The 18166-nt window shown below is 42.5% G+C and overlaps 1 protein-coding gene across 1 annotated transcript in view; it reads right to left on the bottom strand.

Moving 5' to 3' along the window:
- Nucleotides 1-18166, bottom strand: part of FURIN (furin, paired basic amino acid cleaving enzyme) — a 362179-nt gene that overhangs the window by 162452 nt on the left and 181561 nt on the right. The window contains exon 3 of the mRNA XM_040342487.1: nucleotides 4220-4318. Within this exon, the coding sequence (XP_040198421.1) occupies nucleotides 4220-4318 (99 nt within the window). The remainder of the gene's footprint in view (nucleotides 1-4219; nucleotides 4319-18166) is intronic.

Genomic DNA, 18166 nt, shown 5'->3' on the forward strand with positions numbered 1-18166 from the left:
TAGGCATTCAGTTAACAGACTACCTTGACACACTGTACACAACTACCCTTGGTTAGTGACTGCAGTCAGACAAGACATATTACACTGGACGAAGATCGCCTTCACTTGGCTAGGGAGGGTAAATATCATAAAAATGGATGTACTCCCTAGGATACTGTTTTATATGCAGATTCTCCCTATCCCCCTGCCCAGAATATTTTTTACCCAACTGTCCAGCATGTTTACGAGTTTCATATGCAACTCACGGAAACCGTATATAGCTCTGAAAGTACTGAAAAGCCCAAAATGCTCAGTGATTTGGGAATTTCAGACATACGGTACCACCAAGCTATAGTGCTTCAAAGGATTCTGAACTGGTGCTTCCACGCCCAGTCTAAACTATGGGTCTCTATGGAGAAATACAAGGCTGGAAGAAATCTATCCCAAGCCTCGTGGCTCTTGCACGAACACAGAGGGTTGTCAGATGATTCTTTCCCCTTGGCGACCCAAGCACTTAAGATTTTAAACCGTGTCCACCGGATACTGAACCTGGCCCCTCTGTGTCCCCACTGGCGCCATTGGGTGGATTCCTCTGGGTCCCCCCCCCCCAGGGGAACCCATGACTTTTTTTGGATCTTGGGGGAAAAACAGGAATGTTAGCTGTGGGAAATTATTGCGGAATGGCAAACTGACACCCTTTGAGTCCCTGTCGGCTAGACCCAGGAGACCTCAAATGAACTTCTGGAGGCACAGACGACAACTGCACCACTTTTACGGGGTACACGGCAGCTCCATAAGAGACCATACATCACATACACACTTTGAAGGCTTATTCATAGCAGAAGAACCAATCCTACAAATGGTCTCAGAACTTTACCAACTACTGGAGTCCTCATCCTCGGCCTCCGAGCCCATATGTATCCATTCCTGGGAGAGAGACTTCGGCCTGGAATTTACTAGGCCTCAGCTGACACACTTATACCTGCTTACCAATTCAAGCTCGGTAGACTCTAAAATGCAGGAGACCAACTACAAGATACTGTCACGCTGGTACAGGGTGCCTACTGACCTGGCACGGATATACCCTACCAACTCTAAATTAAGTTGGTGGGGCTGTGGAGGCCAAGGAACATTACTACACCTATGGTGGGACTGCCCACTGATCGTACCTTTCTGAAAAGGATGTTAAACAACATGTTAAAGAAATTCTGGGGTTAGACATTCCCCTCTCCCTAGTCCACTTTTTCCTCCTACACATCCTCTCATGCCAATAAATCGCTATAAAAAGGAGTGTGCTAACCCACTTGTTGAATGCAGCCAATAAACTACTTCCTATTTACTGGAAGAAAGCACAGGTTCCGAGCAGGGAAGAGCGGGTAGGCAGAGTGAATGAGATCAGAGAGGCAGTGGATTGGATTGCTTCGTGTAAGGGCACCAGAGATAAGCTTGCTACCACGTGGTCCTTGTGGATAGACAATTTTTCTGGTCCCACCCAGGTTTCCTCAAGCCTGGATATGGCACTATTAAAACTAGCGGAGTCAGCTCTTGGCCACCGCGAAGGACCTCAGTAGTAGAGGAATGTATTCCCCCTAAACCTGAGCATTGACAAAGAACATTGTATATCCCCGTTTTGATGAAGGACGCAGATGCCCAATGGGTAGGAGCCTGGTGCGAGTGCAGGAGACTTATAGGTATGATCCCGATTCCTCTCCTCTATCTCTCCATCTACTCTCACTCTTTCCCTTTTCTCCTCTTTAGTCTCTTTTCTTTTTTCCCCTCTCTAATCTAAATGTTAATATTGCATTGGGACCTGGATAGCGTGTCCTTAGTTTATTATGGCTGATAAGGACTACAAAAGTTTCCCTGAGAGAAAGTGGGCTACCAAGTGGGTAGTGGTAGTGTTCTGCCTCCCCACTGGAGTTCAGGAGGAGCTCGGATGTGGCTTGGGCCTGAGCAAAATACTGGAGGAGGTCAGTTGGAGGTCCTGGTTACCCACCTCTCCCAGTGTGCGACTCGGGCTGGGCAGCGTCGGAGTCAACCCAGACCCACTTATTTGCCATGGCCAATATGGGGCAGGGGGTTGGCTCTGTTTGGCAGCCTGCCCCGTTAGCCACTACGTAGTTGGCGGTTGAAACCCTGAGCCTGCCATAGGCAACAGGCTAATGGCAACAGGGGACATATACCCTCTAAATAAGAGAAACTCCCCACATACTGTACCGGTTTCTGTTATATGTTTCCTTTGTCTTTTTAATTTCTAATAAAACGATAAACAAAGTTCTCAAAAAATAAATAAATAAATACATATTCATTGCCTTTTTATTATTCAACGTGACCATTAGCAATTAGTTTATCACCCTATTTATCTTGCCTAAATTGATTTTATTCAATACCATGTTTTTTAATAGCCCCCAAATGGTTATAGAGCATACACTGCTGACCAATGGCTTAGTTTCCTATGGAGGTTCTCAATGCATGTTGAAACATTGAGAACAATTGTACTAGGATTTAAATTTGTGAAAACCTCAGCTGCTCTGTATATGTTCAATTAGCGGTTAGCACTATCAAGTGAGATTGCACCCATGGTCTTTTTTTTACATTTGATGGTCTAAGCTGAGTTTTGTGTGCCTTCATACTTGTATTCTCACCTACTTTCACTAGATAGTTGGTTTATGAAAATCTCCACGTATCTCATGAGCACCTATGCTTTACACACAGATGTACAAAAAAATGTTTTTTGTATTGCTTAACCCTGTCATTGAGGGCCGACTCACTAACAATTCATGCGAATGTATGGCTACGTCTTTATATTTTCTTGTCATGATATCTTGTAACTTTATCCTTTCATTTTTATAAAATGAAAATAAATAAATAAAAGTTGAGCGAGTGGGCAATTCACAGGAAATGTTAGCAATTCAATGGAAAATGACCCAACACATTAAACTCTTTGAACTGGTCTCCAGTGGACAATACACAAAAAAATGTGAGCTGTTCACTGGAAAATTACCCAACCGCTACGAAATCTTTATACTCATCTGAAACCCATATTTGCTATTTTGTGCAGGTAATGAACGTTCTACAGCTAGTTCACAGAGAGCTAGAATAACCTCTGTTACTGTAAAGTATTTAGCCTAGTTACAACAAAAGATTCCTTATTACGTCTCCAATACAAAAAGGACACATTTTTTTTGGTTCACTTGCTATTGCTGTTCTTGTTGTGTACACTGCATAAAGGGCTGTATATAGGTATTAATAGATACTGTAGGAAATCTAGGCCTACTGCCACTTAATTGTCATCTTACTTGTCATCTTCCAATAAAAAACTACTTCATAGTAATGGAAGAGGCTTTCATGATCATAAAGCATTTCTTTTGCATTTAATAGGCTTGAATGATAAGAGCAAGAAAGCTTAGAGAAAAAGTATGTCACCTCTCATAACAACCGATCAGGATTTACATTTCATGGTGTATAAATATAGAAGAAATATGATTACCGTCATAGACAATAGGTCTACTATATTTCAATTATCTGCTCCAGAAGTTAGTGTGTGAGAATTCTGGCTTTCACCATATCAAGTTTCACCAAGACATTGACCAAACTTTTTGACAACAGCAAAAAAATAATTTAAATTGAATTTAATAGCAAAACTAAAATAAGAAATGGTGTAACTGGCAGCTTCAGACAAAAACTCCTGGGCTGTGCACTTTTCAGCCTCATCTGCAACTTTGATATTCCACCTCATCAAATTTTCCTAATCCAACATCCTCCACCTATATTATATTAAATTCAAAGTATTTAAAGTCCATCAGGGCTAGGATACACTTATTTACAATGTTTTCAATCCACAAATGCATTTAAAGTTAGCTTTGCTACAATGTAGATATTCAACCCTTTGCAAAGTTGCGTAGTAGGTTTCTGAACAACCAACCAGAGTGAATGCAATAGCCGTATATCCAGTGCTACACAACTAGCAATCAGCTACTTACCAACCATGGAAGAATGGAAGGAGTAATTTAGGTTGAATAACCACAAGAAAACCCTGAATTAGCACCCTTAATCTCAAAAAAATCTAAATGGATTTGATAACTACAGGTAATACAGAACGAAGATTTAAACAAAGATTGGTAAATTGGGGACTTCACGATAAAAAACAAGTTTCACAATTTTTATACTTTCCAGCCATAAAAAGCTGAATGTTTCAAATTACAGGGTTGTGTTAGGAAAGACAAGGAGGCAGGCTTACCTGAGGTTCTCTGTCTAGCAGAAAGTGTCTGGCTCTATGAGGTAACAGGGATCTTTTCATCACAGCCCGATGTTGAAAATGATAATAGTCTCCAAAAATCTAGACAGAAATAAGAATCATAACAATATGAATTTATAAATTTGACTGCCATGGAATTATTATACCAACAAAAAAGCTCAAAACATTATAATACAATATGAGTTTAGCAAGGAACTTTTTGATGCTAATGATGTTGGTGTCCAACTGCATCTATTTTTTTAAGTGAATTTAATAATTGTACGATTTCTGCAGCACTTCTCAAGATCAATACAAATTCTTCATGAATAAAAATTCTTAAAGTGGTTGTAAAGGCAGAAGGTTTTTTTATCCCAACGCATTCTATGCATTAAGATAAAAAGCCTTCTTTGTGCAGCAGCCCCCTCTCAGCCCCTCTAATACTTACCTGAGCCTCATCTAGATCCAGCATTGTTGCAGGAGCATCTGAGCTGCCTGGGACTTCCCTCCTCATTGGCTCCTGTTGCTGTCAAAGTCAGTCAGCCAATGAGGAAAGAAAGGGGGCAGGTCTGGGATGCAGCTCTGTATCTGAATGGACGCAGGGAGCCGTGGCTCGGCTATCCCCATAGGATGCTGCTTGCTGTGGGGCACTCAACAGGAGGGAGGGGCCAGAAGCACCAAAGAGGGTTCCAAGAAAAGGAGGATCTGGGCTGCTCTGTGCAAAACCACTGCACAGAGCAGGCAAGTGTAACATATTTGTTATTTTTAACAAAACACACAAAACTTTAGTATCACTTTAAAATATCTTAAACAATGAGGCTTGGGTATACACAAAATAAACTTATAGCTTCTCATGCATATGCAATTTTTTTTCTTTACCCATAATAAAAAGGAAACCTTTCAATTTGCCAATATTTAAACATAGTGGTACGTTCATACTTCAGTCAACGACCAAGCTCATCTGTATCACTAACCACTAGCAGCTGATGTATATACATATCTGTAATTTATGCTCGTCATAGAAAAGACAGAGGCACCTGTTGTGAAGGCTTCACCTTCTTTACACTGGAGAAAATACAAGATGGTGGTGCCCAAGAGGGAAACAGTCTCTGTGGACAGTTCTGTTTGCCAATTATGCACCAGCGAGCCGTTTAAAAGCAAAACACATAGCAATGGTTTGTGTAAACATTGGCAAAGGGAAGGTTTGTAGGACTATTTTTTTCAACCTGAAAATTGACAGCTAGAATTTCAGCTGCCATAATGAGCAACCACTGCAATATATAGATTGATCATTTCTTTGTCAGAGAGCAAACATACAAAATCAGCAGCGGGTCAATACTTTTTTTCCCCCTCACTATGTTTTTTGGACTTTGGGATTTGAACATTGTTCAAGACTGGATGGGACTTTATTAGTATGTGGATCACATTTTTCCTCATTTGTATTTAGCTTATGTGATCAATATTGATTTAACCGTATTATAATGGAGTTGTCACAAAAAAAGTTTATAGAATTTATAAATGATCACTATTTAACTACTATTAATAAGGTGTAGAGGAAGTGCTTCACTATTGGATTAAATATATTTATTCAATTATGTTGCACTGCTCCTGTTTTAGCATTGCCTTTAAAATGCGGCAGATTATCGGACAGAATAAAACCTAAATCTATCACTACTTAATTATGCATATGTTTGGTGTGAAATTCTATTTCATCTTGAGTGGTAAATCTGTATAAATGTGCATGCAGGGGCCACTGATAAACTACTGCATAGACTTTACACGTGTCTCTATTTGTTTAATATTTCTCAAAATGTTTCCATTTCTAAAAAAAAAAAAAAAAAAAGAATCCAGAATGCAATAAAGAAAAAAAGATTGCCTTTATATTTTCCAGATTTCCTTAGTTATAACTATTTCTAATGGATGCATTTAACTGCCAAGGCATGTCAGTCTATAGGAGACAGGATTGCCTGTGCAATAAAGATCACCAATGCAGCTAAATCAGAGAACAGATTCCTTAGCTGGAATTGCATTCATTTAATTAATACATGCGCACTTGTCAAGTTGGATTAAGTGTCAAATGCAAATCAGTTGGCTGTTATGGTAACCTACTGGACACCTAGAAGACAGCTAGAAAACCTCTAGAAGACCTGCCTGCCATGCGGTGTGATAAATTGAGAGAGTTTGTCTACAGCACAGCTACAAATCTGGTGCAGGTCAAAAAGGAGCAACAGAAACTGAAAGCTCTCAAATCAAAGTTTTAAATTGACAGTTGCATACTGCAACAAAATCAAAACTAGCAAAATAATAAATAGAAAAAAAAAAAACACTTCAAAAGCAAAAGTTATTTCAATTTAAATGTACGCCTATAAACAATCCCAAAAATGTTAGTCTAAGCCAGTGATGGCGAACCTTTTTGAGCCCGAGTGCCCAAACCGCGACACAAGAGCAATTTATTTCTTGCAAAGTGCCAACACAGAATTAAACCTTCCAGCGGCTCTGTACAGAGGTTGGGACTTATCTAAATGAGCCCCAAGGGACTAGAAATGGACGATTCTGCCAGATTCGCTCAGACTGCAGGGATTAGGAATGCATTGTGCAACATACACTGACCATTACACTCACCTACCTGACCATTACACTCACCTACCTGACCATTACACTCACCTACCTGACCATAACACTCACTTACCTGACCATTACACTCACTTACCTGACCATTACACTCACCTACCTGACCATTACACTCACCTACCTGACCATAACACTCACTTACCTGACCATAACACTTACCTGACCATTACACTCACTTACCTGACCATTACACTCACTTACCTGACCATAACACTCACTTACCTGACCATAACACTCACTTACCTGACCATAACACTCACTTACCTGACCATTACACTCACTTACCTGACCATAACACTTACCTGACCATTACACTCACTTACCTGACCATTACACTCACTTACCTGACCATTACACTCACTTACCTGACCATTACACTCACTTACCTGACCATAACACTTACCTGACCATTACACTCACTTACCTGACCATAACACTCACTTACCTGACCATAACACTCACTTACCTGACCATAACACTCACTTACCTGACCATTACACTCACTTACCTGACCATAACACTTACCTGACCATTACACTCACTTACCTGACCATTACACTCACTTACCTGACCATTACACTCACTTACCTGACCATAACACTCACTTACCTGACCATTACACTCACTTACCTGACCATAACACTCACTTACCTGACCATAACACTCACTTACCTGACCATTACACTCACTTACCTGACCATTACACTCACTTACCTGACCATTACACTCACTTACCTGACCATTACACTCACTTACCTGACCATTACACTCACTTACCTGACCATTACACTCACTTACCTGACCATTACACTCACTTACCTGACCATTACACTCACTTACCTGACCATTACACTCACTTACCTGACCATTACACTCACTTACCCGACTATTACACTCACCTACCTGACACATGCAATGACACCAATAATGAGGCACAATGTTTTCCAATGACACCAATAATGAGGCACAATGTTCCCTAATGACACCAATAATGAGGCACAATGTTCCCTAATGACACCAATAATGAGGCACAATGACACCAATAATGAGGCAATGACACCAATAATGAGGCAATGACACCAATAATGAGGCACAATGTTCCCTAATGACACCAATAATGAGGCACAATGACACCAATAATGACAAAAAATGGGAGAGCACAATGTTTTCCAATGACACCAATAATGAGGCAATGACACCAATAATGAGGCACAATGACACCAATAATGAGGCACAATGACACCAATAATTAGGTACAATGTTCCCTAATGACACCAATAATGAGGCACAATGACACCAATAATGAGGCAATGACACCAATAATGAGGCACAATGTTCCCTAATGACACCAATAATGAGGCACAATGACACCAATAATGACAAAAAATGGGAGAGCACAATGTTTTCCAATGACACCAATAATGAGGCAATGACACCAATAATGAGGCACAATGACACCAATAATGAGGCACAATGACACCAATAATTAGGTACAATGTTCCCTAATGACACCAATAATGAGGCACAATGACACCAATAATGAGGCAATGACACCAATAATGAGGCAATGACACCAATAATGAGGCACAATGACACCAATGACGACAACAATGATGGGGCACAATGTTTCCTAATGAAACCAATAATGAGGCTGAATAACACCAATGATGACACATGTTTCCCAATGACAGTAATGAGGCTGTTCTTTTTGCACAATTGATTATTTGCTGAGCTAGCACCTGATATCTGAGAGTGGGGCAGGCTTAGGACTAACAAGATAACTGTACCGTACACTGCACATTAACTCCTGTCTCCCAGTGTCTGACCTTGCTCCAGCAGCTCATTATTCCCGCCGAAAGGCTCCTCTGATTCCAGCCGTGTGTGCTCCCAGTCACGTCACCGCTGATTTGTGCGGTGTGGATGAGACAGCTTCTTTGATTGGATCAGAGTGCGTGCGCACACACGCACGCACATCACTCCCGGGAGTTTCTTCTTTGTCACTCCCACTCAGACACGTCATCAATAGCCCTAGAGAACTGTGGGAGTTGTAGTTTGCGGTGCGGTGGGGACAAATGGATTTTAGTGTGTTCTTTTCAATTTTTCATGGCGTGTGGCGTGCCCACCGAAACAGCTTGCCGTGCCAGGAGCGGCACGCGTGCCACGCGTTCGCCATCACTGGTCTAAGCCAAATCGACCAGGAAATTACAGTCCCCCGTTCAGTTTGTACCAGAACCTTTGAACGGACCGAACGTTCGCGCGAACATTTAGAACCCCATTGACGTCCATGGGACTCGAACGTTCAAATTCAAAAGTGCTCATTTTAAAGCCTAATATGCAAGTTATTGTCGTAAAACGTGTTTGAGAACCCGGGTCTTGCCCCAGGGAACATGTATCAATGGAAAAAAAAGTTTTAAAAAAAGGTTGTTTTTTTGTCAACCTCTCACGGTACTGGAGGAATGGTGCTCAGACACAGGGGTCCTGCCACATGTACTGTCCCTTGCACACGAGCTGGTAATTATGCCGAGGACTGATTACCGTCTCCCGTGTTTCACTGAGTGGGAACGATTGCTGAACTGTACATTCTCCGACAAGAAAAGGGAAAAAATTCTATCTCACACACATAAATCCTCCATATGCACCAGAATACAGGAGACCAATTACAAGATCCTAACCGGCTGGTATAGGACCCCAGACCTGCTACACAAGATCTTCCCTGCGACATCGGACAGATGTTGGCGTTGCATGGAAGACAAGGGCACACTGTTACACGTATTCTGGTCCTGTCCCCGACTCCGGAACTTTTGGACCGAAGTACGGCGGATAACGCAACAGTTTACGGACCGTGAGGTCCCTGATGACCCAGCATTCTTCCTTCTCCACGCGACTGACGCCCCCACGCGGGTGTACAAGAAATCGATTGTTCGCCATCTGTTGGATGCGGCCAAGGCCTGCATTCCAATACTTTGGAAGTCAACGCTCCCGCCGACTGTTGCCATGTGGTTGCAGAGAATAGACGAAATCAATAAAATGGAAGATCTCATCCTAACGAGTCAGGACAGACAGGAGGCCTATACAGATACGTGGCGTATCTGGAATATTTTTAAATACTCCGATGAAGGGGTAGCCCTCAGGGGCGGAAGTACCTCAACCTGAACTCCTTGATTTCGTCTGTGGTATGCTCTCTGGAATAGTTGCGGGAGGAGACACAGCATTAAAGCCCTTCCTGGTGGCAAATAAGAGACGAGGTCCGTAATCAACACTCCCCCCCCCCCCTTATAACTACCTATCCCCCCCTCCCTTTCAACTCTCCTCCATCTTCCTTTTCTTTGCCTGTATTTTCTAGGAGAGTGCTCGCTCTCTATATCTACCTCTATTCACCCTTTCTGCTTTCATTTTCTCTATAAATCTGAAAAGTCAGGGGATCGGGCCCGTGGGACCACGGTGACTCATTTGATTTTGAATGGGTGGGTTGAGGCACACATGCAGATAGAGGGGAATGTAAAGAGTGGGGAGGGCGGCGCCGTGAGACGCGCAGCCATGTCCACATAAAGACGGACGGATAGCCGACCCCTCCGCTGTGATGATTAATATTACCCTATATTGTTTGAATTGTTCGGTGTTTTTCTTTTTTTTATTTAAGGAAAATCTGTACTGGGTGCCTTGATGTTTACCCCATTTACTGTACTGTTGTTTGTAATGACGCGGTGGTTCCTATGGACCCCCTTTTTCCCTGTTTATAAATAAAGAATTTAAATAAAAAAAGGTTGTTTTTTCTGGAGCTGTGATTTTAATGATGCTTAAAGTGAAAAAAAAAAAAAAGGAAAAAATTCCTTTAAATATCGTACCTGCTGGGTGTCTAGTCTGAAGTGGCACGTGTTTAGAACTGTCCCTGCACAAAATGAGTTTACTATAATTTAAAACTGCTTGCGGCTTTAATGTAATGTCTGGTCCATGCAATATGGATGAAAATCACTGAGAAAAATAGCACAGACACAGACAGTACACACACCACGTAGCTTTAGGTGCACACTGCAGAGGACACGGGCAGTACACACCATGTAGCTTTAGGCGCACACTGCAGAGGACACAGGCAGTACACCACGTGAGAATACTGCAGCTAGCACAATCACCTGCCTGTCAGTAAATTAGGAAGAGCGGATCTAGCTAAACTATACAATATATATATATATATATATATATATATATATATATATATATATATATATATATATATATATATATATATATATATACACACACACACACACACAATATAATATATATATATATATATATATATATATATATATATATATATTTTTTTTTTGCAAGCTGTGATTGAACAAGCATGGGGGTCATAGTGCATGCTTGGCCAATCATCAGCCAGCAATGCACTGCGCTGCCGCAGTGAATTATGGGCCGCGACACGCCACTCGAATTTGTCGTGAACGGCCCAAAACGTTCGTAATTCGAGGAACGATCGAACATACGATGTTCGACTCGAACATGAGTTCGACTCGAATACGAAGCTCATCCCTAATCATGATGGTACAACATCTTTTATATCTGCTTTAGTTCCTCTAAATGACCCCCTAAATTTTAGCTTACACTGGTACTTTAGAGATGGGATAAATAACCCATCTACACCAATCTACCAGTGGATTGCAGATGGCCGTCTTCTAGAATGTAGTAATACATCATCAGTTATTAATTTTAATGGGAAATGGCTAAAGCACAAAAGCACATGCCATCAGGCACTGCCATACCACAGTACCTCTGCTTTTTTTTTTTTTTACAATTTTGTCTTCACTGTCATTAATGACCCTTGGTTAGCACTGGTCTGCATTCCATGCCCACTAAAATAGTGCCTAATGGTCCTGATTCAGTACCACTTTAAGCACCTTCAAGCATGCTAAAGTAGCCTCCCAGTCGATATTATCAAGTGCCATTTACACATGTTTTGAACTCCAGCCTTGAACAAATATTGACCCTTGCAGAGCACAGATTGAAAGGGTTAATTGCTTGTTATGTCTAGGATTGCTGGAGTAAGGAGAAACATTTACCCTATTCCATGCTCCGGCAGGCTTCCTCTACCTGTTTGACCAGGTTTCTGCACGTTTGCCCCCTTCACATATTATGTGACCACACACATGTCAGAGCTTGGGGAAGAAGAGTGCTGGAGTCCGCTGCAACTGGGAATATTCCAAGCGTAGTGCCCTGTTCCTAATGAATAGGCGCTATAATGTAAATTTAGTGTTTGTCTGAATTGTAAATAGTTCAACATTTTATTTTTCAAAGCTAAATTAGCTTCTGTTCCAGTTTAGCTGTGTTGTGTGCATTTCTCACTGTTTCCAGTAGGTGTCGCTGTCACCACAGGCCAGTGTGAGAAATACAGTGAGCTAAGTGTATTGGCTATTCTTTCCCCAGAAACAGCCCAATCAGGAGCTTCTTTGTAGCTGGGCATTCTGGGAGAGGATATTTAAGGGACAGATGCCATTATTATTGTCTCTGACCTCATGGCCCTCCTGGCCTAAGGTATGCTACAGCTGCCCCCTGCCTGCATGAAGAAGCCACTCAGAAGATTCCAGGGGAGGACCTTGCTGGAGAGAACCGAGCGGAAGGCTGGTTTCTCAGGAAGGGGCCTGGTGACTCGTTTGGAGGATGCACCCAAGTTAACCTACCTCACAGTACTGCCGGATGGCTTAAAGGTTCTGGTACTTTGCAGCTGACTACAACTTACTAACTCCTGGCTAAACAATCCTGTGGCAGAGGATTATCCAGGAGTTTCCACGTATCGCCAAGTCTGTGGCAGAGACTTGTCTGTGCTTCATACCGGTTGCTAGGTCGGTGTGAGAGGCCTATCCGGGTGTTGCAAAGATCCAGTGACAGAAAGCCGTTTGTCTTCTTGATCCAATAAATTCTTCAGTGATCTGCACAAAGGTATCTGAATCTCCCTTAACCCTCCATCCTTCTACTACTGCAAGTTTATCAAAGCATTGGAAAAAGACGAAGTGATTGGCGCTCACATCTGTCCGACATTGTTCCAACATAGACTTCGTTCTGGGAGGGTGAAAAGTGGGGAAATGGCAGGACCCGAAAACTTATCCAGCGGCCCTCTAGGGGGCAACGCTACACAAGTAATACAGCCTCTTCCTTAACCCCCTAGAAATAATGAGCATGTAATGGGGAACCCCCTTGCAAGAGTATATTTTTTTTCCCGCATGGAATTCAGATTTAAAGCGGGGGTTCACCCAAAAAAAAAATTAATTTTACACACATTAGATCCAGCATAGTAAGGGCATTTACATTCGGCGTATTTTTTTTTGCTCTGTACATACCTTTATAATCTGTTTTTCTCCAGGGCTTCCGAGTTCCGATGACTGCAGGACTGGGCGCTCCTATCCTTTCGTTTGATGATTGACGGCTTGTGAAACTCGGGTATTTCCGGAAATCTGGTATTTCCGGAAATCTGGTGACGCGCGTTGCGCGACAGGTCACCTGTTTCACAAGCCGTCAATCATCCAACAAAAGGATAGGAACGCCCAGTCCCGCAAGCATCGGAAGCCTGAGGCAGGGATAGGAACACCCAGTCCTGGAGTCATCAGAACGCGGAAGCCCTGGACAAAATCAGAATATAAAAGGGAAGTATGGAGAAAAAAAAACTTGCCAAAAGTATATACCCTTACTATGCTGCCTCTAGTGTTAAAAAATCGTTTTTAGGGTGAACCTCCACTTTAAGCGCGGTTTTGCACATTGAAGCTTCATTAAATAGGGGCATCAACTGACCTGCCCTTAGGCCCCTTTCACATGGGACAGTGGAGATGCGGTGACGGTATAGCAGCGCGATTTTTAGCGCCGATATACCGTAGTATTTACCGCGATAAAGGGTTAATACCGCCCGCAATGCACCTCTGTAGAGGCGCATTGCGGGCGGTATTACCGCGGTTTCCCATTGATTTCAATAGGAAGGAGCAGTATAGGAGCGGTAAACATCCCGCTCCTATACCGCTCCAAAGATGTGGCTAGCAGGGCTTTTGGAGCGGTCCTGCTAGCGCACCGCTTCAGTGTGAAGGCCTTCGGGCTTTCACATTGAATCCTGCAGGGCACGATTTTTTCAGGCGGTATAGCAGCGCTATTTTTAGCGCTGAACCGCCTGAAAAATGTGTCAGTGTGAAAGGGGTCTTATTGTCTAGTTAAGTTAGGTCTGCCTTTCCATCCAAGCATGTCATTTGTTCATAAACGTTGCCTTTTTTTCTAGCTTATGTATCCCAGATGCTCGATTGCCAAGTTTCTGCTGAACTTCTATTTAAAGATGTTGGTTAGGCCAAATTAAATTTTGGAACAGTTCTAGTAACTTGGTAGGGTAGTAGGTCTCCAAAAAAAAAAAAAAGGGAAAACCTGGTTACATGCATCTTGGCAGCTGTTTTGGCAAAGATCTGCTTAATCAGCTGTTTAAACAGCACTGCCAAAGCCGTCAGCACAAGAGAGTTGATCAGCTTCATTCAGTGAGCTTCTAAGGTCAGGGAACAAAAAACAAAAACTCTTTAAAAGCTTACCTTCCATCTTTTCTACCTTATAGTTACTATTTTTGAAAGTTAAAATTCCAACTTTTACCACTTTAGATCTTCAGGTGCTTTAGTGCAGTGAAATCAATCTCTAAGGTTGCTTTTGGAGTGTCTGCCCCTGTGTGCACAGACTAAACCCCTGTTTTTAATGCATACTGTTAGACTGGATAATTTGGTTGTTTGCAGGCTGGTCGGTAAATTGAGCTGGGAATTTCTCTGGATTTTTTTTGCATGTGTTGCCTTTCTATGTGCTCCTTGTGGCAAAGGCCAGTTAGACAAGGGCAGTGGCCATTTGTTTGTGCTGTCCCTATTCCCAACTTTCTGCAATGGAAATGAGGGACATCCATTAGCAAAACTACGTAGGCATAGGACCATAGGCATAGGACCAGTGGCGGCCGTGGGTATTTTTTTGGGGGGGAGGCGCACCTTTCCCCCCGCCCTTCATCCGGTCGGCTGCTTCCCCTGCATATCCTCTCCTCACAAGAATTAGTGCGAGAATAGGGAATATTAATTTGCTAGTGTCACACAATTGGGTGGGCTCAGACTACAGTGTTCTGTTCTAAGCCCATCCTAATTTTGAAGCCCATTAGAGTGTGCTTCATCCGGCGCCTTGCATGTAGATTAGAAGGCCAGACGCATGGAAGGGGGAGGCGCCCATGTGCCCCTTATGGACAGGCCGACCACTGCATAGGACACACCCCTGACTCCCCCCCCCCCACACACACACACACAAATGAGAGTAATACAAAAAATGACTGGTTCCACCCACAAGTGTTTTTTTTTTCCCCACTACTATTCATTTATCATGGCTAATGGAATTCATCATTTATAATATAGTGCTTCATGTTAGACCGAAGACCTCTAATGAATAACGACATGTTTTGCAGTTTCCCAGTTCACACCTATGCATTTTTTAGTACATTTTCAGTTTTGCAGAAACACACTACAGTCCATTTAACATGGATGTAGTTCACACCTGTGCATTTTGGTTCCATAGATTTCAATTAATCAAATGCATGTGCATTGAAAAAAAAAAAGCAAAATGTAGCTGCAATATGCAAACTGCAACCTGCACAGGTGTGAACCAGGCCTTAAGTCATATTTGCTGGGATGGAATAGCAAACATAATGGGTTTTCTATCCAACAAGACTGCTTGTAACCTTTGATGGTGGTCAATGTCTGCGGACATGAGAATGACGCCTTAACTGGTGAAAAAAAGGGGGACCAGATCTATGGTACATAAAGTGGCCCATTCACATCTATTAATTTGAGTACATGTCAACACTTGTACACAGGTAAGCCACTATTGAATACAGCGCTTGTTCACATGTGAAATTAGTTCATGTGTGGTGTCCAATTTTGACACATTGAAGCACTGCATAGGGCCAAACACATTAAAGTATGTGTAGCACCCTGGTGTTTAGGCAGGGTTGCTAACAAATTTAGTTTGCCAGATAGTAATTGTCCTGATTAAATGTTAGTAGATCCAGTGATTCCTCTCCAATTCTGGAATTGCTGCACCTTTTCTCCTCTGTCACTAGGTGGCACTGTGGCTGGTGACAGATTGACAAGGGTTTCGTAAGGTCATTACGAATGGATGGGCATCTCAACCAATTGGCAGGGGGTTCTTTAGTCCCTTGGCCTGCTGGGAGATCCCATTTGGGTGGAGTCAGGTGATCAGGGTTCTGTCCTACCTGGATGGCTGTCTGGATGTGTTATGCCGCCCAGGGCTTTTAGGCCAGATGCCTGAAGCCTATCCCTGGGGACACCTGGCTGCTAGCCTCCCTGGCGGTATGATTCTTTCAGAAAAAACATGCTGAAAGCGGTACCATTATTTGCAAGGAAATTTGGCGTTTTATATTGTAGGTCTGTAATTCTTAGGAATAACTCACTTAAATCTGACCAAACAAGATTCTAATAGGCATCCCGGGTATGACATTTTTTTAAAAACAAAATTATAAATTATAATATAATAAATAATTATAAATAATTATAACAAATAATAATATAATTATAATAAAAATTATTCAATAATGTAATCAAATCAAAATCACTGAAATGTGCTCAGTTGCAGAATTGTCGCTGTCAATATATTTTTTTTTTTTATGACGAATTTCCCCACAAATCGCTATCGCACAATTCTGCAAGTGATTATAATTTATTATCGCTGTTTTCTAGCTGATCTAAAACTATTTTTGACATAAAGGGACACTTTTGGTTGCTATGGACAATCTACATTTTGTAGGGAGAAAGAAACGTTTTTATTATATAAAATGACATGCATGACACAGGACAGACCACTAGGGACAAGGGGGGGGGTGTTTTTTTTACATACAGTACTGTAATCTATAAGATTACAGTATACTGTATGTAATGTGCTTGTTTACTTTTTTGAATTTGGCGCCGTTCTCCGTCCCCGTGCGTCGTAACGTCGCAGGGAACGAAGATCGGCGTCACACGGAGGCACTGTGTGAATCGAGCGAGGTCCCGCTCGCTCACACAGCGCGCTGGCATCGCTGGATCCAGGGACAAGGTAAGTAAAACTCCCTGTACATCCAGCGAGGCGAGCCCGAGTCTGACTCGGGGTTACCGATCCTAGCCCAAAAATCTCACCCCGAGTCAGACTCGGGAACACCGCCCAGGAGGCTAGGCTGCCTGAGGCCTATCCAGGAGCAGGAGAAGCAGCATAGGATTGGGACTGCAGGATTGGAGTCCAACCAAGTTGTGAAGGTTCAGCCAGACAACGGAACCAGTTGTGGTCGGAGGTAAAAGGGAAACACTCGCAACTAAGGGACTATCCACCTTGTTACCGGAGACAAAAACCTTTAGTGACTGTTACAAGTTCGACTGCCAAAGGGGACAGCGGTCCTACCTATACAGAAGTGGCATCTGACTGGAGCCCTTTTCCTGTATATCGGTCTACCGATAGAGTCTCGGAGTATGCCAATCATCATTGCATCTACTCAAGGGTGTCCTGGTCCTAACCTGCTCTCCAACAGTTCTTGTTAAGAGACAATAAATCTCTTGTTTGCATCCAAAAAGTGGCTGGCGCCCATCGTTTCATCATTACACCCACCATGCCTGTTAACCCACTCTACAAGGATGGATGTCAGCTCTCCCTAACTCTTGAGGTCACCGATAGGCCTCTGGAGGCCCAGGACCTTGCTACATATGCATGGAAAGGTTTGAATCCAGCCTTAAAGTTATCATAGGAGGGTAAATCTTTCACCAAGAATTCTGGGTGCAGAGTGATCTGCCCATTTCTTTTAGTGGAGACCTGCCATCATGCCCCTCTCCATGCTTGCACAGAGAACATGTAATGTTACTGTAAAGTCGCTGTAACTGATGTGTTGCAGCGATTTTACAACTTTCTGGAGTGCGTAAACCGCCCTTTCCAGTATTCAGTCACATTATCACTCTGTTAATGCTCCTCATGTGCCAACCGTCGAAGAGAAATGCTCAAATCTGTTGCTAGACTTTAAAATCTCTATATATGGGGTCAATAAACTTTGGATTGTAAACAAAATCATAAACCGATCCTTCCCAGTGGGAAAAGGAGAAATATTTTGCAATCTGCTGTAGTATAAGGTTTACAATTATTTTTCATTGCATTTACTTAATTATTCTCCAATGAAACCCATTAAAAAATGTATTGTACACAAGGACAGAAGCATTTTACCCGAAGATACATCAACGCCAGAAAAGAGAAAAGCTCCGAATAGTGAAGGCTGATGTATTTATCTGTTCTCTTTGTGTC

This window comes from Rana temporaria, chromosome 3 (assembly GCF_905171775.1).
Source record: "Rana temporaria chromosome 3, aRanTem1.1, whole genome shotgun sequence".
Classification (NCBI taxonomy): domain Eukaryota; kingdom Metazoa; phylum Chordata; class Amphibia; order Anura; family Ranidae; genus Rana; species Rana temporaria.